The sequence below is a fragment of the Augochlora pura genome, chromosome 2, assembly GCF_028453695.1.
Source record: "Augochlora pura isolate Apur16 chromosome 2, APUR_v2.2.1, whole genome shotgun sequence".
Classification (NCBI taxonomy): Eukaryota; Metazoa; Arthropoda; class Insecta; order Hymenoptera; family Halictidae; genus Augochlora; species Augochlora pura.
The window spans coordinates 19,094,608-19,115,924 of record NC_135773.1 but is presented as its reverse complement, the minus strand read 5'-3'; the positions used below and the strand labels follow the sequence as shown (position 1 = coordinate 19,115,924).

Genomic DNA, 21,317 nt, shown 5'->3' with positions numbered 1-21,317 from the left:
CCAAAGATCTCATCGATCGGTTTTGATATACGCGATATCCTTTAAGCAGGCGCTTCTCGAGTCTGAAAAAGGCACAATCGCTGGAAGAAATATAAAAATACATCAACATGGACTCACCAGCAGCAACAGCAACATCCTAAAGCATCAGCGTCCATCGAAGCCCAAGCTTTGCAACCAGAAGCAATGAAGAGAATCAACAGCAACAGTTATTTGAAGACATAGCCATGATCTTGACCAGTTAAATACCTCCGTGAATCGAAAATCTACGTGAAAATAGAACAGGATCTGACAGAGATCCCGAGAAATAGCTCGGGAAGTTAGAATTCCGCGGATTGGACCAGCCATGTTGTTAATCACTTCGATGTTAACCTTGACCAATAAGTGTCACGAGGAAAGCTCTTTGGATCTGTTCCGCATGCGACGCTCGGTATCGCCAACGGCAGTTACAAACTCCACTCATTACTGGTTTAAGAACCGGAGTTACGAATCCGGTCTAGAATTCGATGACAAGCCAATCGAGGCTTGCCGTTCGCTGTACTTCCTGTTGGACTTCTTCCACCAGTACTACATCCCGTCAATCATCTTGTTGGGCCTGGTGGGCAATTTGTTATCATGTATCGTGTTCTTGAACACCTACCTAAGGATCCGCAGTTCGAGCTATTATCTAGCAGCCTTGGCAACCACCGACTTTGGATTTTTGGTGACGTTGCTGCTGGTTTGGCTGAACAACACCCTTGGCTGGAAGGTGTTCAACAAAGATGGCTGGTGCGAGACGCTGGTCTACGTCAGCGCGGTTTGCAGCTCTCTCAGTGTCTGGCTGATCGTTGCGTTTACCGTCGAGAGATTCATCGCGGTGCAGTATCCGTTGCATCGGCCACATATCTGTACGATCGCCAGAGCTAAAACCATTGTCCTGGTTCTGGTGATCCTAGCGCTGGCCAGCCATTCGTATTCGTTCGTGACTGCCCGCGTGGTGCTGAACCGCGATGGCGAGGAATTCTGCGGCCTCAACGTCGAGTATATGGAGACTATGAAGATCATAAACATCATCGACAGCATCGTCAGCCTGATCGCCCCCCTTGTGCTCATCATCGTGATGAACACGATGATCATGAGAAATCTGCTCAAATTCAACAAACGGTTCAACGAGACGCCGTCGGCCTGTACGGATTGCCCGAGCAGAGAGCGTTCGGATATTAATCTCAACCAGATTCCGGTGAGTCTTCTATATTCTTTCATTTATTCACTTAATCTCTATTCCTTGATATCTTAACGATATCGATGTATTCAAAGGTTCGTAACACTCGGATACGAGCATTTATCGATTAAACTATCGATATTCGTGTAGAAACGATAGATGATAAGCTACATCAAACTTGAAAGATATCCCTAAATGACATCTGTTGCATGCAGGCCTTTCAGGTCTGTAACACTTTTCAGTAGTATGGTCATATGGTGGGGATGCACAGGAAAGTGCAAATACAGGAGACACGCCTACGTTGCAAGCAAATGCAATCATTCATATCAGTTTAAGTTTATAAAGCATTTCGAAATCGCGTAAATGTTATCACCAGTGCAATCACGAAAAGTCATTAAGCAAAGAGTGGAAGTAGGCGACGGCAACGTGCAGTGGCGCAGGACGTATATCGAGTAAACATTACAATTCTATGGTCAGACAGAGGTTCTCTCGTAATTACACAAGGTTCATCCGATATTCACGCCGCTTTACGGGACTCCCTACGCATGCGTCACTAAATCACTCCTTGTGTAGTGACTTTTCATGACTACATTGGTCATGACACTGCGTCGTCCACATGCATGATTGTTATCCTGCCATACATGCGTCGAATGTGGAGTGGTAATTCTCCAACGCTTACCCCTGCGGCACAAAATTGCTGCCGGCTTGGATGGTACGGTCTTATGCAAATAGATAAAATTTTGTATTTGCACAGAAATCCGTAATTTAATAATAATAATAATTATTAAAACATGATATTCTTACGTTGAATTACATGGAATTGATCAGAAATAATTATACTAACGAGTACGTATAATACAAACGAGTAGATTCTTTTTACTAAAACTCTATATATAATTAAATAAAAATAAAAACAGTTGAAATAAAATTAAAACAAAAACTATGTGATCTATTTTATAACTAAAACTTGTAACGAATTGCGATTGCTTTCGAACAAGTTTTGAAACAATTTCAGAACAAGTTAATCGACTCGAACAGTAATCAACCATACTTCTTGCTCAATGTGACGACACAGTATGATACAAAGTACAGTAAATTCTCCCCAATTATCCTTCAGCTGGTAGAGAAAAACAGACAATTTGGGAAAAGGAGAGATTGCTATTATTCAACGAGTATAAAAACGAGTCGCGAGGCTCGATTATTAATGCCTCCTCTTCCCAAATTGTCTATTTTTATCTGTGAGATGAGAGACAATTGAAGAGAGTTCACTGTAATAATTTTAGGAGATCTGACACCGTCATAGAAGAATATGTGGATTATATATTTCTGTTTAGTGAGGCCATTCTGCGACACCTCTGCCACACTGCCAAAAGAAATGTACCGTCGCATAAACACCTTTTCACTGTGCAATCTCTCATAATCTGGAAAAACCCTGTCGCATCCCTCAACGGGCTCTCGCACTGACCTGGCTCTTTTATACGGCTCGACTTAAACTGTACTACTATCTTCCCTTTTTGTTCAAACTTAGACTGTTTTTAAAATTACGCGCAATATCTACAGAGTATTTTCTACATATACAACTCCACTCAAATAAAATAGATTTTTTAATTGAAAAAAAAACGCTCGTTAAGCTGAAATAAAAAAGATACGCGAATGTTTTTTGGGAGAGCGAGAATTCACAAGATAATACCAATTAAGAAACATTTTTCTACCAGCTTTTCCTATTACAGAGGGAAAAGTTTCATAACAAATTGATTTTGTTTGTTTATCTTTAATAATCAGATACCATTTACCAAGCAACGTGTTGCGGAATTTTGAAACAACAAGAAAATAATAGAGTTTAATGTTTCGCTCGGGATTGACATGAGATCGTTTTCGAAATTCATTGACGTTGAAGGTGGCAGAGGTGCAAGATTGATTGGACAAGAGTTTGCGTCAAAATAATAAGCCATTGGTAACAGGGACAAATAATACGTACGAAAAATGATCAATATACAATCCACCATCAAAATAATCTGGCTAAATATGTTATTTACGGCCTCAGACGTGGAAAGATATACAAATGAATTTCCATCTGAAATCAGCCGTCATAAATAAACCCATTCCCACAGTCTCCGAACGCAGACAAGTTCCAAGCTGTACACACCCACGCGAGTCCATTTACCAGGCGACTTGTTCGACGATAATAACAGTTACAGACGTTGTCGTACATCCCTGTAAGTTAACAATATTTTGACAATCTCGGTGACGTCAACGAATTTTCATCTCCGTTACATTCTGCGTTGGACAATTAATCTTTGTTGTTGGTCAGGTACTAAAATAACAAGCATCATCGTTAGACTGAACTGAAGGATAGTGGAAGCGGTTCCTGTGCTGTGATCAATAGCCACGCTTTTTGATTTGTTTCGGACATAATTAAGTTTACGTTTATTGAGTATGTCATATTCAACGTTTGTATTCTTTTATTTTGTTTATGTTTTGATAAAAACATTTAATGTTTTATTCGGTAAATACAATCAAAAAGATCGAAGCCTAGTTATCACCACTCCCAAATTCAATTTACTTTTTCAAAGAACAAAGTTCTGGTGGACATTTAATAGCTTAAAAATGAAGAACTGCAAATGACGCTCAGAAGCACGAAACTAAGCTCGATCGCTTGTCGACTCTTTGATCTCTCACGCGTGTCACACGACTCTTCACGCCTTCGCGGCACCGACCCGTGACGTGCTTTCGCGCATTTGAAGCTTTAAAACCGATTTCCTCGTGCAAACACTTATTCATATCGATTCACTTTAGGATTTGTTTTATTTACAGATTTTATATTTTTGTATAATTTAAGACAAAATATATAATTGTTTTAAGTTCGCCGAAACCACGGGACAATGACCTAGAATACAGTCTCGAAAACTAATAAAGATTATTTTCATTGTATCGAACCGTTGGTTCGAGAGAATTAAATGGGTCGAAAGAAAAGGAGAGAAAGAAGAATCGCGTTAATTTCGTGTAACGATTTCGCGGTCACGGTCGTCGCATTAATCGCCGTAGTACCAATCGGTTGAGCGAATATATGCACCTCTGAACTCGTGTTCTACTACCTCATTTAATATTTCGTTTTGCCAGGCTTCGGGTGCCTAGTCAATTGGCTTTTTCGTTCCGACAGTGTCAGTTTATTTCGGTTGCGAGAGAGGATGAATCAGCTCGACCGACACCCGCGCAAGCTCTGGAAATTTGACAGCTAATGGACGCGGACGTCACCTATTTTCAATGCATAGGGCTTCTGTAGTTTTATTTTACTTGCCGACAAAGAATAACACCGCGGCATGCAAGCTGAGAAACGTCCCCGTTCCCTTAGATACGTATCTCGGATATACGTATTCTTTAGTAGTCCCTGTCTGTTTTCCACTCTCGTGCTTTCTTTAAAATTTAACGAAGTTTCGTTTGAACATTATAACGAGAGCCATAAAAATTCGTACAAAAATTGAGGAGAAAAATACTGCTGAAATACTGTTGTTAAATTTTTAAGATAAGTGTTTTAATTCATAATATATAATAAAGCCTAAGAAGATCAGAAACGTATAGTTTTCAGAAGTATCGAAGTTCAAGTAAGGCGATCAGATCGTAAATTGCAGAGATCAGTTAGCGATGATAGGACAGCGCTACCTCTATAAGCTGAACTTGTATTGTCCCATGGCAACTTCGGAGGAGCGATATTCGCCATGTTTCGTGCAGTAAGCATGACAAAAGAGCTTAGACACACAGAAATGAACGACTAAGGGACTAATATTAAGATGGGAGACAATGGGGGATATGTAGGGTTTGCACAACGAAAAAGAATGTTGTCGGACGACGCATATCAAAGAGCATGGCCTTTTTAATGAAACAAAAGCATAAAGGGGATAAAGAGCTTCTGGTTGAGTGAAAGAGTGGCGGCATCAGGGTGAAAGTTGAGTGTAACAAAGTGTCAGCAGTGTTATAAAAAAGTAGTTGTCAAAGAACCTGCAGCACGTTTAGACTATCAGCATCCTTAAATAGAGATTGCTTCCGGTTTTTCAATATTATTCATTTCTTAATGCATCAAAGAATTAGATTAAAATTTCTGCTTTGATTTGAATGATCATTGAAATCGAACGGATGATGAATAAAATATCAACGAGAAACTCTTCAATCATTACAGCGACAAGATTACATACCCAAGGGTTGTTATGTTATGAAATTAGTATATTAAATTGATTTATTAACAATGGTTTGGCTACACTGTGCTTGGACTGTTTATTGCATACACTCGTACTAATGCAATGTTGACTTGAAATTGCGAACAATTCCAAATTTCCTCTCGCGTTTGATATGTTCTAGATTATATTATTTACATAAGCATTGTATAAGCGGTATCTTGTTTATGTTAACAAGGTCTATAAAATCAGTTTTTTAATTCTCTCATCATGCGAACAAATCGCAACTCCTGAAAATAATTTTTTAGCCATTTTCTAGTAACCTAATCCCTCTAATATCACACACAAAAATTTAAAACGCTTGGCTCAATTATAAGAAAGTTATTCCGTTTTAAAAGTTGTGCAAATACCTTCTGAATCAGCTATATTTATTTATATTTACAGTTCTTTAATTGCCTAAAATATTTAAACAATATCAGATCGATATGTTTGAGCTAGATGTGTATTCATTGACCGCTGATCACATACTGTGTCACTAAGATCATAAAAGAAAGGGAAACACCCTTTCTTCCAAATCAAGAAGAGGTCCCGAAACCTGATGCACCATTTTCTATGAAAAATTCGCACTGAATCTAATAATATCCGGTTTTAAGCACAAACAGCTTATAGTTTTTCAGATATTTAATGTTGTTAATAACAAAATCAGAAAGATAATCTATCTGCACCGAGTCACGTTGCGTTCAGGCATGCTAGGAGAAGTGCTCACAAGCGATGAGGAGACAAAAGAGAAGAAATATTGGTAACGGGCGTGTTATTTTCCTGACTTAGTTACTAACAACTTTAAAATCAAATATCTCAAAAACTGTCTATCTCTAAACCGTCTACAACCTCTATCACTTTGCGAAATCACTTCAAAAAGTCAGCGTCGGGCATGGGGACCTCTCCACGTAAGAAAATAACTCTGAGAAGTCGTCACCATTTTTAGGATCAGACTCTGCCGTCTACGGTATGCACTTGGCAAAGCTAGAATATCCGCGACCAAAAAATTCCGTCCTTTCTGTGTCGCAAGTCGGTTACGCTATAAAGGAAAGTGCATATAACTTCCAATATTGTATGTGTTTCATTTTAGTACGAGAATGACGACGTGAAGATTAAATTGTCTTTGTATCTGTATAGATACAGATAGATGCACCTACTATCATAATAGTTCCGTTATTTGTAATAAAACGAGGATCAGAATGCAAGGAATGACGTCAAATATGAATATGTTTTTGTAATTTCGTAATTGAAATACATAATTGAAATGTATCTAAATTATATTATATTTGAATTACATTGTAACCTAGATCCCCCCCCCCCCTTTCGTTACTTAATTCTATAAAAGTTCTTTGCCGGTTAGTAAACAACTTCACGTCTCAAGTGTTTTATCTCTCTTTTTTGTTTAATGATTATTTCCGCGCAAGTCTGTTTGCAAGCGATGGTTCTCACTATTGTCCATAAAAGTTTCCAAACAGATTGAAAACGGACGGATTCAGACTTAAACTTTGCTCGCCGTTCTGGACGCTCTGTAATTACAGATTCTGCACAAATTACAGCTGTCGTTAACAATAATCATCGCATGACAATACACGACATTACAGAAATGTTAGAAATATCCACCATGACGGTTTCAAAGCATTTCAACAACGAGATGAATTTATGTAACAACCTAATTTGTCACGTGTACTCGTGAATAAAATAATTATTAATCGAATGAACTGAAAGGTTTGAATTATACAATTGAATTACTGTGTAAATTGAATTGGAACAACTCTCTTTACAAGTATTGCATTTCATCCACTCGTTTTTTGATAAACAATCAATTAAATTAAGCGTATTAAATTGTTACCGATATTACTGATACTGTATTATATTCGAAACTCTATTGTCTTGTGCGAAATATACTGTAAAAAGTCTGTCGTCAAGCGACGATAGCTCGTGCGATTATGATCGATAACGATCGTTCAGTGTCCTTGACAGTCAATAAGACGCGCGAGATGTTCTCGTACATCCATAACTCTAAAGTTACACGTGTCACATAATTTAATTGGAGAGGAAACAGCAGAAAACAGTTCAGTTACACAAGACGTTGATGAACCGTGGACATTAGGCTTCCGGAAATAGATTGCCGTTCGTTCATGCTACGCAAAGAGCATACTTTCTCTCCAAATACAAATGGATTCAATTAGACTAGTGAAGCTAGTTAGTATAAGATAGCCAATTACTGTTTTTTTATTTTCAAGCATATATAACATTATATTTATGAAATATGATATATTAGCGCTTTTTATTTAACACGTTAACGCCGGCGCTGCTATTTGAGTTTCTCGGTACGGAACAGCTTTATACAACAGATTTTACAAAACATACAAACAGATTTTTATTTATATTAAAACAATATTTTTTTTTTGTTTATTTTAATAAACGTTTTCAAAATACTCGCTATCACTCACAACATAGCAACGACCAAATACATATTTGGTGGCACTCATTGTCCGATGAAAAATATGACTATGGGAGGATTTTTAGGAGCTTATGGAAAAGTTTAAGAGAATACTGAACGAACGATGATCAATATTCGGTAAAATAAATCGTTCTAGCTAAGGTATCGCAATGTTAATTCTATTGGTAAAACGTGATTACGGGAAAATAAAACAGTGATTGTTTATTTGACTTTTTAGGAATTCTTAGCGATGTTCAACGTTATTTTCACTCAATAAACCGAAACAATCTGTGATTTGTGTACATAGATTAATTCTGCGTTCTGAGCAACGTAGAAGGAAATTATGTTTCCGGGGCAGTTAATCTATTCAACAGCAAACTGCCCTCGCGATTAGAATGATTTTGAATTGATTTTTAATCAATCCTGCTATGAAAACATTAGAGCATCACATTGCAGCTTCTAATCTATTTTACTTAGCGTTCGTGCAACAGACATTTCCGTGAGAAGTTTTCAAAATATTTGCCGTAGCATGAGCACTTAACATTGGTTATCAAGTATCAGAGATAGTAATCGAATAACGATAATCGTAACTTCTTATCTAATCGATGTTTATCAGTTGAATATTCCTAATCGATATTCACCAACTTAAACAGAGTAGTTTCTGCACGTGTTTTCTAATAATCACTGCCACCATTATGAGACATGAATATGGAAATTATGAGCATTAAATTTTCAAGCAAAGGGGATAATGCTTTTGGAAATTGTGGAGCTTTGTACAGGACCTTGAAGAGCAGTCGAATGTTGGCCATGAAACTTTTAAGCACCCAGAAATATAAGGCAAATTAATCTTCCGGTAGCAAAGTTGTGGCTGTCTATTGACAGAGGGATGAATGACACCCATTACGTAAATCCTACAGATATTTATGCGAGCCTCGGAAATAGTTGAGAGGCCTCGTTCGCGGCTATTGGCGCTAGTCGTTTCGGCTAGACACTGCCAAGAAAAACAGAAGTCAATGAAACTTGCTAGATGTTCAATTGCTCGCGCAGAAACCCCATAAATATCGATCCATTGAGTTCCTTGGTTTTCCGTTCTCTCGGCATACCTGCATAATACTCGATCATAATAACTGGCAGAAATTCCATATAAATTATACAGTAATTTCGAATATTTTTAATTTTCGACAAATTGTCAGTGCTTAATATATTAGATCTACTGGAAAGTTCTGTCTGTGAAGTGAAAGAATATAATCAATTTTTCGTACATTTAATAATATTTATTATACAATTTAATTTCGTTACCTATGACCTCTAGCCAGCGTGATGGCAATTTGTAAATAACAATTTTTTAAAACTCGATATGACCTAATATTATAATTTCGTAAGGAAGCTGTGCAACAATAAACCTGCTGAATTCTGCTTTGCTTTGGTCTTCGCTGCGACGATTTTCTCGTCTTCAAAGCACGCATCATTACAATTAGTTTTGAAATTGAAAGTTTCAATGAATAATGGACCACCTGCGATGAACATACTCATCTACATATGTAACTGCCGAACGTCGAAATGGCACGTCAACGTCATTATAGACTAATTGATAGAAATCTCCATAATACGTATTATGGACTATTAAATAATAGTAATAATAAAATCAAGTAAGAATTATTATCGACTAAGATTTATTCCAAATTTAATATAACTGTAAATACTGAAACCATAAATGTCATTGAAACACGTACAAATAGACCTTGTCAATTTGATTGCAAAATATATAATATATAATAGTTTCTTTGTGAACAATTTTTCGAAATTTCTTTCTTCTAAATTTTTAAACTACGTTCTACGAAGAACGACTATGTATTTTAGTCTGTGACTTATCTCAAACTACCGCAAAATTGTTTTTCGATCTAATAGTGTATAAGAAATACTGATCGAAAATGTTTTATTGGGAAGGTATAAGCTTTTAAAGATATTTATAAAGAAATGTTTGAAAGTTCTTCCCAAGCATGCTATCATTTGTCAATACAATTCCATGTACATATGTACATATATTGGGCATAACAGTAAATGCAGTTTAAGTATATGTTCAAAATTGATCTTCTACTTTTATCGGATTTTTATAAACTAATACTTAAATAAAATTTGAACGTTTATATATTTTCAATAAGGTATTTCCCGACGCAAGTCTATACGAACATTCTTCCTCTACTTGACCTCAGTAACGCAGTATAAGTGTGGGTCCAATCTCTCAATATATCATTACGTCATCATTACGACATACAATAACGATAAATGGTCTAAAATATTCGACGTTGACTATGGAATGCTTTGTGTTCATCTGACAAAGGATATTCAGTCAATGACTATCCGAATCGTTAAGCTAAGGGAAATTTCCTTTTATTCATCCATTGGTTTAATTACGCTGTTTTTATGCCAGGTTTTAATTAACCGCTAAATGCGCACAATGACACATCACTTTCTGTTATAAAGTCGTCGAGTGATTGTAATTATCGCAGCGATTATGCTGCAGTCGCTCATAGTTTCTTAACCGTGTTTGTAATTTATTACAACTCATTGTTTTCTTTTCTACCAGTCGCTTTATGCCGAAATTTTTGACTCGATTAATTCAATGATCCTGAAAATTAATCACATACTTCGGACAGTTGCATATTTGCTTCATGTTTTGGGATAACGAACTATTTTAGGTAGTTATCGCATGCCACGGTTAACTCGAGGAAATATTCTCTGACGTCATGCTCATTACCAGCATCAGTTCCCATAGCACATTGCAGCGAACCACTTTATAGCTATGGAAGAAATGCCACCTCCCCAGGAGTGCGACCGCTATCTGCTATTTTTCTTGGATCTTCGAAAATAGAAGACGACGTAGATACTGGAACCCACGTGAGGAACTTATCTCTGCGATAACGTCAGAGATCACATGTCCGCTGTCTGGTAGCTATAATGATACCGATCGCCGGTGCTTGCTTAGTCGCGTGCTGGTGTCCGCTGTAAGAAGATCGCCGAGAAGACTCTCGCCCTGAAAACTGTCTGGTAACTAAACGATCAAGATGTGTCCGGTAACGACAGCTTTGGTCGTCGTTCTGCTCTGCTTGTTGGCCTATCGATACCTGCAAAGCATGGTGACAGCATTCGCGGAACGCGGAATAGAGTACACGAAGCCATGGCCGATCGTGGGCAACATGGCACCGGTACTATTCCGTTGGACATTTGTCAGCGACCACCTCAGCAGTTATTACTTCAAGTACGAGCACCTCAAGTACTTCGGATTCTTCAATCTGGTGACACCGGTAATTGTGATCCGCGACCCCGAGCTGATCACTTCGGTCGCCATTAAAAACTTCGATCATTTCACCGATCACACGGGCTTTGTCAACGAGGACATGGACCCGCTGATGGGCAAGAACCTGTTTGCTCTGCGAGGTGATCGCTGGCGAGAGATGAGAAAACTGCTTAGCCCGGCCTTCACCTCTGCAAAGATGAAGGCGATGTTCAAGCTAATCGTCGATTGTGCTGACAAAACGGCCGCCTTCATCGCCGAGGAATCTGGGAAAGGTCGGCTGTGGGACATGCAGGATATGTCACGACGTTATACCAACGATGTCGTAGCGACCACCAGTTTCGGCATCGCCGTGGACTCCCTCAAGGAACCCAACAACCAATTTTTCAAGTTAAGCAGAGAGTGCCTCAATTTCTCAACTCTGGTGTCACTGAAGATACTGATAGGTAGGAGTTTTCCGACGCTTACCAAGCTGTTGGGCATTCAAATATTCGGAAGTAAGCCGCGCAAGTTCTTCACCGAGGTCGTTGCCGAGACCACGAAGATGAGGGAAGAGAAAGTGAGTTCTGGCGAGTACTCGATGAAGTCTACTATTGGTTTCGGGTTTCGAGATGGTTGATATCGAGTATGAATGCATTCGTTGCGTACGAAGTACAGTAGTGTCCGCTTAAGCGTTCGAGTTCGGGACCAACCGCGGATGTTTTCACCGGGTGGTGAATTCAACTGATAGGTAAAGATAAGGAGAGAAGATGAGAGCGACTGTGACAAAATAGACGGCACGTGCCGGCAGATTCGGACATCAACAGTATTATATTTGACGCTCAGTTCAGTCGAAATCGTGCCGTTTGACCTCCAAGAATAGGGGAGGGAGAAGAGAAGAGCGGACGCTAAAGTAGACACTACTGTATTATAAAAATATGTTTGAACATTTGTAATATTGTACGAAACATGTTTTTCCCTTTCGACTATTTAGATAGGATTGTTTTATTTGAAAAACTATTAGCGCTGCTAACGAACAAAGTACGCTTTTCGTTCGTTTTAAACATTCTTCAATTATGACAAATCCGGAAACCGTAGAGTCTGTATTTTAAGAAAACAGTTCGTCCACATTTCCCTTCTATGGGTAATCTTTCTACTTGCTTCGCCAGGGTATTCACCGACCGGACGTGATCCAGCTGATGATGGACTCTCGGGACAAGGACGGTAAACGTTTGTCAATCGACGAAATGACGAATCAGGCGTTTGTGTTTTTCTTGGGTGGATTCGAGACTACATCGACGATGCTATGTCTGGCCGCTCAGTTAATCGCCACCGAGCAAGAGGTCCAGAAGAAACTTCTAGCCGAGGTCGAGGAAGCACGTCGTAAGATTGAGGATGGCCAGCCGATCTATGAGGTGATCAGGGACATGGCGTACATGGACGCGTTCCTGGACGAGACCATGCGCATGTACCCGATACCCACATTTCTCGACAGGGTCTGCGTTAAAGAGTTCGAGCTCCCTCCGGCTAAACCCGGTGCAAAACCTGTCAAGGTCAAGCCTGGAGAGGTTCTGTGGTTCATGCCGTCTGGCATGCACCGCGACCCGAAGTACTTCCCAGACCACGATGTCTTCAGGCCGGAGAGGTTCCTAAACAATGAGGTCTCGCCGTGCACGAACATACCGTTCGGCTTGGGCCCGAGGGTCTGTATCGGCCAACGATTCGCCATGATGGAGGCCAAGGTCCTCTTCTACTATTTGCTACAACAATGCGTGCTGGAGCCTTGTGAGAAAACCACCGTGCCTCTCAAGTTTAGCCCCAAGTCCATAATGTTCGTTCCTCCCACCGGCTACTGGCTGAACATCAAGAAAAAGAGCGACAGTTCAGTGTCCAATGGCAGCGTCTCCAATGGATCGATTTGAGGATTTTCCGCCGAGCTTCGGCAGCCTCTCCGCTAAAGAGGTTTGGGAACCTTCCTCTGAACCTTTTCAAAGGATTTCGAATCTGAATATGAGATTGGGCAAGTGCAAGTAGGCGGGTGTCATTCACTCTGCGTGTTACTCAGATGTACATCCATTCAAATGTCTATGAAATTGCGATGTAAACTGTTTGATTGTGATTTTATATGTAAGGATAAGTTGATATGTAAATAAACCGAGAACGAAAACTAATATTTTACTATACCGCATCTTGGAAAGTCACGTGTTTAAAAAATCTATATAACAGGACTGTTATCAACGTAAGCGGAGGTCGGCAAAAAAGACACTAGACGAATAGCTTTTTCAGAATCAAACGTAGCATCTGTTCGAATTACTTAACAAATATGTACGACAACGTGGCCCGCAATCGGACCCGTAATATACATTTTTTGTTAACAAAAAGCCACATGACAAGGGAAACTTTTATCAGCACTGAATATCTTAATTAGATACGGAATCAGAAAATGGAAGTCTTTTTATAAAAACAGTGATATGTGGTTAGACCCACGTATCTCATTTTGCATAACATTTCTCCATACGAAGAATCGTTCTCTTTATCTGTTACCATTTAATTTGCATTTCGTTCGAATGGCAAATACTATAAATTATATTAAATAGGCGGAAACACAAATAATATTTAATACTTCGTCCCCTAAATTACCTCGGTGCTCGCCTTCTAAAACACTAAATTGCCCGGTCGCGGTAGCAAGCAATAATTGAAACTGAGATCATTATGCAGTTCGAAGAGTCTGCGAGCGCGATGCGTTTCTCGTTCATTCGCCAAGTGGTCGTTTATTGAGCGACGCGGCGTCGAGCAACCCGATGGCAATCGAGGAAATTCTAGGGGAAGGAGGATCTTAAACGACCGAACGACATGAATAATTCAATGCAATAGAGGTTTTCCGTGAGCCGCGTGCGTTTCGCAGTCGGCGGCATCAGCGAACAACTTTCAACGAGCCGTTAAACACTTTGGTCCCGATGGATCGCCAGATACACGTGTTCCCGATTATCGGGTCAAGGTCCCGCGTAGAAGAGACCCTTGTCAAAGAGAATCCCGTGTGAAGTACTGAATATCACGCAAAAGTGCGAATTCAGCGCGGAAATGACGCTTCCGTTTCCCTCTCGAGGGTTCCTTCTATTCGGGGTCTTTTATTAATCGCCGATTACATTGCGGTTTTACAATTCCTCAGATTCACAGACTATTTCGCAGGGACCAGAATAGAAAATTCAATTTGTCAACTAGAAAATTATTTGATTCCACGAATCTTAATGAAAATTACTTTATCGCTATGCTTATCGATCATTTATTACAGATTATTAAAATTACTTGAAAACTGTTTCTTCTATAGAAAATGTGGAAAACAAAAGCTGTAACCTATGAAATGGGGCATACGCCGATATAATTATCTTTTTTATGTTACTTCTATATTAATAATCGAAGGCCACTTTGACAACACGTCTTGATAAGAATTGAGCATTTTCTACATTCAACCTGAGTTTAATATATCGGTAAGAGAATTTTCTTTCCTTCGGTCGTGTCAACTATGCTAATGATTCTTTGCACAACTATTCCACATAATATTCTGACTACAACGATATCATTTTCTTACTGCATTTTGAACTTACAAACATGTTTAAAGAGTGCTATGACGAGGCAAATTCGCCTGAAAATTTTTAATTCGTCTTGTCTAATTACACAAAGCGATACAGTGAATCGTCTTACCTCTTTAAGTAATCATAAGAGGCGACAAGAAGCATTCATAATATATAAGGATATATAAATTAGTCACACGAAATGATTGTATTAATTTCGGACTATTTAAAGGAGGTTCGTCCTAGCACAGAAATATCTGGAAAATGGAACGGTGCTTTATCAAGTCTGCATATTTGCTTGCATAGTACGAAAAAGATGCCTTTTTTAAAGTGATGGAACATCGAATTCAAATAAACCACATAAAACATTAAATTTAAAGCCAAATTCTTTTATTTGAAAAATAATTTTATGACATTTAAGTAGTTCAGTTCTTCTATGACGATTTACTATATCTTACTGAACTGATATGTCAAAACAGAATGTTATCTACGAAATATTAAATGACAAGTTCTAGCATTTCAATCTGCTCAACACAAGCCAAGAATAAAATCTTAGAATTTTAGAATTTCTCCTGCTTTAGTCGTAAGAGCTATTCGAATGTTGCTCGAATAGAATAATTTTAACGATCCACAAAATGCTTTATTAGAAATCTTTTTTAACAACTTCTTTTTTATGTACACAAAAAATGTACCACCGGTGTATACTTTTCTGTGCTATCAAATCTCATTTTTAACGAAGACGGAATTTTCATATTCAACTGAGAACAAACTGAACTTCATCTGGATTCCACGTGTAGTATTGGAGAACAACATTTCGGCAATATTGAGATACGAATTGTGAAAAATTTCTGATTGAATGGTTCGAATCAAATAACGGTTGAACGTACCAATATGCTCACCCCGTTGTAAAAATATTGTAGAATAGCCTTGTTTTCATGGCACAACAAACGATCGCATCGTTTTCGCAGCTGAAGGAAAAACCAAATTCGAAAAACGCCAAAAGATAAATCAAGCGTATTGCTAACTGAAGAAAGATACGATCCTTTTCCCGGTGGCTAATATTTTGTCACCTAGGACGTGTGGCCATAATCCCACGCCATATTTCTCTATTACCGGTCATGAAGAAGGCTTAACTCGTCCGTGGTGGTGCGACGAGTCGTGCATAATAATCTTACGCCGGATAATCCTCGCTTCACTGTGACAATATCCCACGTGGAAGTGAAATTGTCATTCGTCCGACAGCGTTCCGACTTTCAACCGCATTCTCGTTTCTACAGTTTATCGGATAAAACTGCGCTGTGGATTGAAGTGAAATTTTAAAGTTTCGACACATAATCAATATGTTAATTGGCGATGGTCCACGAAAGGATTTGTACACCTTTTAAAGCGATATAACTTTCTTTAAAGTAGCCTCGTGCAATGTAAGACTTTTGCAGCCACTTTTCATTAAAACTGGTTTAACATAATTTAATAAAATATTAAAGATATATTTTGTTATCCTATAATATACAAAGAATTTTGCTTCGTGTTATACTAATATACTAACATACTAATTAGTTATTTAAGAGGAACTCTCCTTGAGTTTTAATAATCGTTTTAATGTCGCACGCTTAAAGTCTTTCGTTATGCTCACACGAGTTTTGCATGCTCAGAAATAATAACAAAACGCGATCAACCCGTTTTGTAGATCTCCATTACTTACATGCATACTAAAAATTCTAACAGACTAATCCTATAATCTACAATAAATTCACGTAATTTGTCCCAGTTTTAAAAAAGTTATTGTTATCTTCTCTACTCGAATATCGATAAATATGTTTAATAAATAAAATATGTTGTAAATTTTGTATGACTGTAACAATTCCTTTAACGATCATAAGTGAAGATTCATTTTAGGAATCATTTCACTATGTATTGTATTAATTAATTTCATTTCTTTGAACGATTAGCACTGGCGATTCAGGGATGAGTATCCTCCTTAGTTTGACAACCAATAATATACTCCCTGGTCCAACTAGATTATGCTGAAACGATTAGGAGGATGCGACGTATATCAGGGGCATTGAGAAGCCCTTAAAGCGACACATATGTATACAAACGGGGTTCTCGTACTCTCGAATCGATCAAGAACGCTCACGCGATAGCTTATCGTTGTCGTTCCAGAGGCCCGAGCAGAGTCGGGAATTTTTATGAGAAATTCTGTCCTTTGGAGTCTCTGGATGTTGCAACAAGTTTATAAATTCCGGGGGAACATGAAGAAACGGGGAACATCTATATTTATTAGATTAGTTTTATTTGCCCAACGATACCCTACATTAGAGATACGAAATTTGAATTGTAAACGAAGCATCGCGATTTTTCCAGGGGAAATGAAATTTGCGACGGTTTTAATAAACGGAAGTATTTCGGAATGTATGGCAACCTCTCGGCTGAATTTTCAGAGTGCCAGCAGCAGCAACAATGGCGCCGGGGGTATAAATCTGGGGCCAATGCCTGGCGGTCGCCGGATACCGTCGCAGCAATCTTTCAACTCATCGAAGAGCAACCATTCGCATCATTCCCGACACCAGACGAATACCGCGCCGCCTTCGACACCTCGCAACGCCTGCCAGCTGCCCGAAATGGCCGGCCGTTGTATACGTAAGTGGATTTTCCGAGCCTCGACGCGACACCCTCCGTGGCATTCACACCCGTATCGTATAATAGGACCGTTTTTTCGCAAACAAACGCCCAACGAATGTCATTTTGATACGACTCTCGCGTTTCAACGGACCGTAGGAAATTTTCTATGTATAGCAGGTGCTTGTTATTCTTGCGTACCCATCTGCCCTTTAAAATAAAGTCGGATAATGGTGGGATGCATTGAAAGGAAAGAATTATACTTCGGATTTTTATGAAGAAGAAAAATAACTGGCATCTATCGCAGGAAATGGAAACTAAATAGAAAGATCTTTTTCTTTAATAATTTTAAGTAGAGACTCGTATGCTCCCCGTCGCACAAAATATTTTTTCAAAAATTTTATAAAGAATATCAAAGTATGTATCCTCAACCAGTTAATTGTTTTTGGAGAGTATACTCGTCGTAACACAAAATGTTGTCATCTCTTCATGATGTATACTCGCAAAAGCAACCACCTGATTAAGAAGAATATACACTTTGATATTTTCTATTAAATTACATAATTTATGATAATATTGTATCTAAAGAAAATATGATTATCAAACATGAACAGTATAATTACAGTGAGGTACACACTTCTCAAAAAGATTGCAATAGCTAACTGATTAATGGATTAAAAGTAAGACATCTACTCTTTGAAATTCTTTTAATCCACCTACTATTTTCAATTACAACTACTCAATTGTTCTATAAATGCATAATGTCTTCATTCTAGTTATTAAACATATTTAATTTGCCATCGGAATCAGACAGCCAATAATTTGGTATATTATATAAGCCTGCAAAGCTCTGAGCGTGTCATATTATCGAAATTAGCATATATTATACATGGATGTATGCACAATCCTGAACACTATGAATGCATAAGTTATAACCGAGGGTATGAATGCGTAAGTGACGTTGTTGTCGCGAGCATCCTAATCATCTCACCAGCTCCAGTGCGTAAAACTGTGTTTAATGAAATTATACACATAGTAAGTGGAGGAAAATCTTGTTGTCCCTTAAAGTGATCAGAGTTATACTCGCTTCGGTATTCGAATTAACCGAGAGCAACTATAGAACTTCTTCCTTGGCACCTTTGCATTTACAAGTTTATTTGATTGCGTGTAAGAGTGCTTTAATGGCATTTGCTGAGAAGTCTACTTCAGACGAGTCGTATCCGTAGACCCTTTCATAAGGGTAATCATATCTTTGTTCTTTAATGGTTCCATTCTTTTTTTCCAGACGCTAAATCATCATCGCGAAACCTCGTCTCGACGAAGACTCAGCAAGGAAACACAAAGACGTTACTGCTGATCAGCACCGTCTTTATACTCCTTAATTTACCAAGGTGAGAGCTCTTACCTACACGTTGTACGGAAGACACAAGAGACACGACAGACTGTTTTTTTATGAGGGATCGCTTTAACATTTTCACTAGGATCGCAACAATCTCAAATAAAATTCTAGTACGTTATTTAATCAAATTAAAGTTAAATTGTACGACATCAATTGTTTGTTCAATTAAGAATACAAAAATAAGTTCGTCAACAACAGAAGGGTGATGATGCAGTGGAAGCATTAATCTTTGGAAGACTCACATACCCTCTCAAGTAGTATCGATCGACCATTCGTCAGACAACGATTTTTCAAACTGAGAACTACCATGGTGATTTCTATTTGCAGTGGAAATCTACTGTACGCTCTCTAATTACTTTTTTACTTGTTTTGGGACCTCATATTGCCAGGATGTGGAAAGCGAAAAGCACGAAATGACTAGTGCACGAGCTTTGACGGTCGAGATAGAAGAAATGTTCATATTCACTGTGTGACTTTCCTTTAAATTATAGAGATCCGGGATTTTTGCTGCAAAAGCTTGGATTCTATTTTACAAAATGTTTGCATGTATACAGTTTTTGAGATTTGTCACAGTGATGAATTTTTAGCTGGCCATTGTGATAATGTACAGCTGAAAAATTAAAATACCAATTTCCTAGAAATTATTTATAGAACGGTTGATTTCTCAAATTTAAAACATTGTCAAATACTAATTGAGCAAGTCACTCGCATAAATAATTCAAGTTGAAAATTTGATTTCTTTTGAAAAAAATCAGTTTCTCGAGATGTTGCTTATTACAATAATCCGAATTCCCGGGTTCCCCAGCCCCGTCAACAAAAATCGTATTCAGCGATGTTGCGCCCCTGTATTTTCCAGCTACGTGATTCGCCTGTGCGTGTTCTTCTTCACGCTGGCCCACAAGAACAAGCCTGATTTGCTCTGGTGCCTGCAGCAGTTTTTCATGCTGCTTTACTACACGAACTTCAGCATCAACTTCCTGCTGTACGCGATGTGCGGCGTCACGTTCCGCCGATGTCTGCAGCAGCTGATGCGCAAAGTGCTGAAGAACCTGACCACCTACCACTGCAATCCCCAGCAATAGATAGGGCCCACGTCCCGGCGACGCAATCGTCGGGGCGCTGATCTCGTCGACTCGTCGAGCTTTCTTTGACGCTCGAGACGTGGCTCCTTAAACGCCTCGGAAACGCTCACGACGCGCACCGCGCTCTTTCCAGTCTCTCACTTATCAACAGTGAGTTTCCGCAACGGCACGTCTATCCCGGAAACAAGGATGGAACGGATAAAGCCATGAATTGCCTCGTAGGGCATCGCCGCGGCTCCGTGGAAAACGGGAGCGACGAAGCCACGCACAGACGAGTTGCTTTGTGCGGTGAAAAGGGGATAACGTATCCCCATTGACAGTGAATTTGTAAGTTCTGGGTTTTAAGTGCTCTCAGGGGCAGTTCGAAGCTCGAACAGTAAGCCAATGTGGTTTCCAGAGCTAAATATTTTAGTGGTGCGAATGATAGGTGAAGCATAATTAAACATGAGCAAGAATTGCCCCGTGTAGCACGTCTTAGCTCTTTGAAAATTCGGAGCAACGAGACCATACCCATTTCGAACACTCCACGATGAAAGTAATATGTATAGTATGTATCGTTGTTGGTATTGACATTCACAAGGTCTAATTAGGATTGCTCCAGGGGCAGTCAAGAGCTCTCGATGACCATGTTAAGTATAGACTTGTCCATAGCACGATGATGCACGAGCCTGGATATTTTAATGAAAAGAGAAAAATTGATAGAGTATCATTATTGCTTTTAGAACTTGATATCGGTTCTAAATTAGATATGGTCGTGTATGGTCTCGTGTGACAGTTTCCGTAGAAATGGAGTTCAACGAGACCGCGCCTGCTTAGGGCACTCTATAACTGTACAGTTTGTTAATTAAATTAACAGAAAAGTGCGACTAATGTAACAAAAAGTCGATAAAGCATCGTCGAATCGAGGATTTTTAAAAACATTGTGCGAGATTGTTATCGAAAATTTGTTCGCGTCTAAGGAGCAGGCATTCCAGACAACAATTTCAATATGGAATATCGACTGAAAGTTTTACATAAAATTTGAAATGCATAGAGGTTGAAGAAACGTGTCATAACAAATACAATTCATTCGCGAACAAAGGATCCTCGATATTCAACCTATCGTTGGCAAACGAGCCTTATTCACTATGTAATTGGCATTGGAATAACAGAAGTAGGCTGATAACCAACTAGAACGCGGTGCAAAGTATGATATCTCTACGACTCGAGATAAAATTATGAAATCAAAGGAACATTTGCAATCGTTGGTTTCATTGATTTCTATAGGACAACATTCCACTCGATTCAATATGATTAACTCTATGTACTCTTTTATATGATTCCAATAATCGTAAAACTTTCAAGCACTTGATAGATTTTACAACAAACGATGCTGCTCGTCGAAAGAAACAACATTTGTTTGAAAATTTGTTCCTACCTTTCATAATTCTCCGATGAATTTTTTATCATTTGTTAGCTGTTCCATTCATTTTGTAATTAGTTTTTAAATTTTTTAAACCAATAGAAATTTTCTAAATTTCAG

General features: G+C 38.7%; 3 protein-coding genes across 3 annotated transcripts in view; 2 read left to right on the top strand and 1 right to left on the bottom strand.

The window, feature by feature from the left end:
* LOC144478273 (dynein axonemal heavy chain 1) overlaps window positions 1-21,317 on the bottom strand; it is a 95,119-nt gene that overhangs the window by 54,114 nt on the left and 19,688 nt on the right. The window lies entirely within an intron of this gene.
* On the top strand, window positions 344-19,795 carry LOC144478557 (uncharacterized). The gene is made up of 4 exons (XM_078196574.1): window positions 344-1,216; window positions 17,137-17,335; window positions 18,600-18,705; window positions 19,570-19,795. Exons 1-4 carry the CDS (start codon window positions 344-346, stop codon window positions 19,793-19,795), a joined length of 1,404 nt encoding a protein of 467 aa, XP_078052700.1.
* LOC144478554 (cytochrome P450 9e2-like) lies at window positions 10,841-13,311 on the top strand. Its single transcript, XM_078196571.1, has 2 exons — window positions 10,841-11,703; window positions 12,293-13,311. The coding sequence occupies exons 1-2, from the start codon at window positions 10,915-10,917 to the stop codon at window positions 13,043-13,045; spliced, it is 1,542 nt and encodes a 513-aa protein (XP_078052697.1). The 5' UTR covers window positions 10,841-10,914; the 3' UTR covers window positions 13,046-13,311.

Bases quoted from the DNA above. Each gene is read 5' to 3' on its own strand.
- LOC144478557 (XM_078196574.1), top strand. From the start codon at position 344: ATGTTGTTAATCACTTCGATGTTAACCTTGACCAATAAGTGTCACGAG. The intron at 1,217-17,136 runs GTGAGTCTTCTA...CTGAATTTTCAG, and splicing joins TTAATCTCAACCAGATTCCG to AGTGCCAGCAGCAGCAACAA. The intron at 18,706-19,569 runs GTGAGAGCTCTT...TGTATTTTCCAG, and splicing joins ATACTCCTTAATTTACCAAG to CTACGTGATTCGCCTGTGCG.
- LOC144478554 (XM_078196571.1), top strand. From the start codon at position 10,915: ATGTGTCCGGTAACGACAGCTTTGGTCGTCGTTCTGCTCTGCTTGTTG. The intron at 11,704-12,292 runs GTGAGTTCTGGC...TTGCTTCGCCAG, and splicing joins CGAAGATGAGGGAAGAGAAA to GGTATTCACCGACCGGACGT.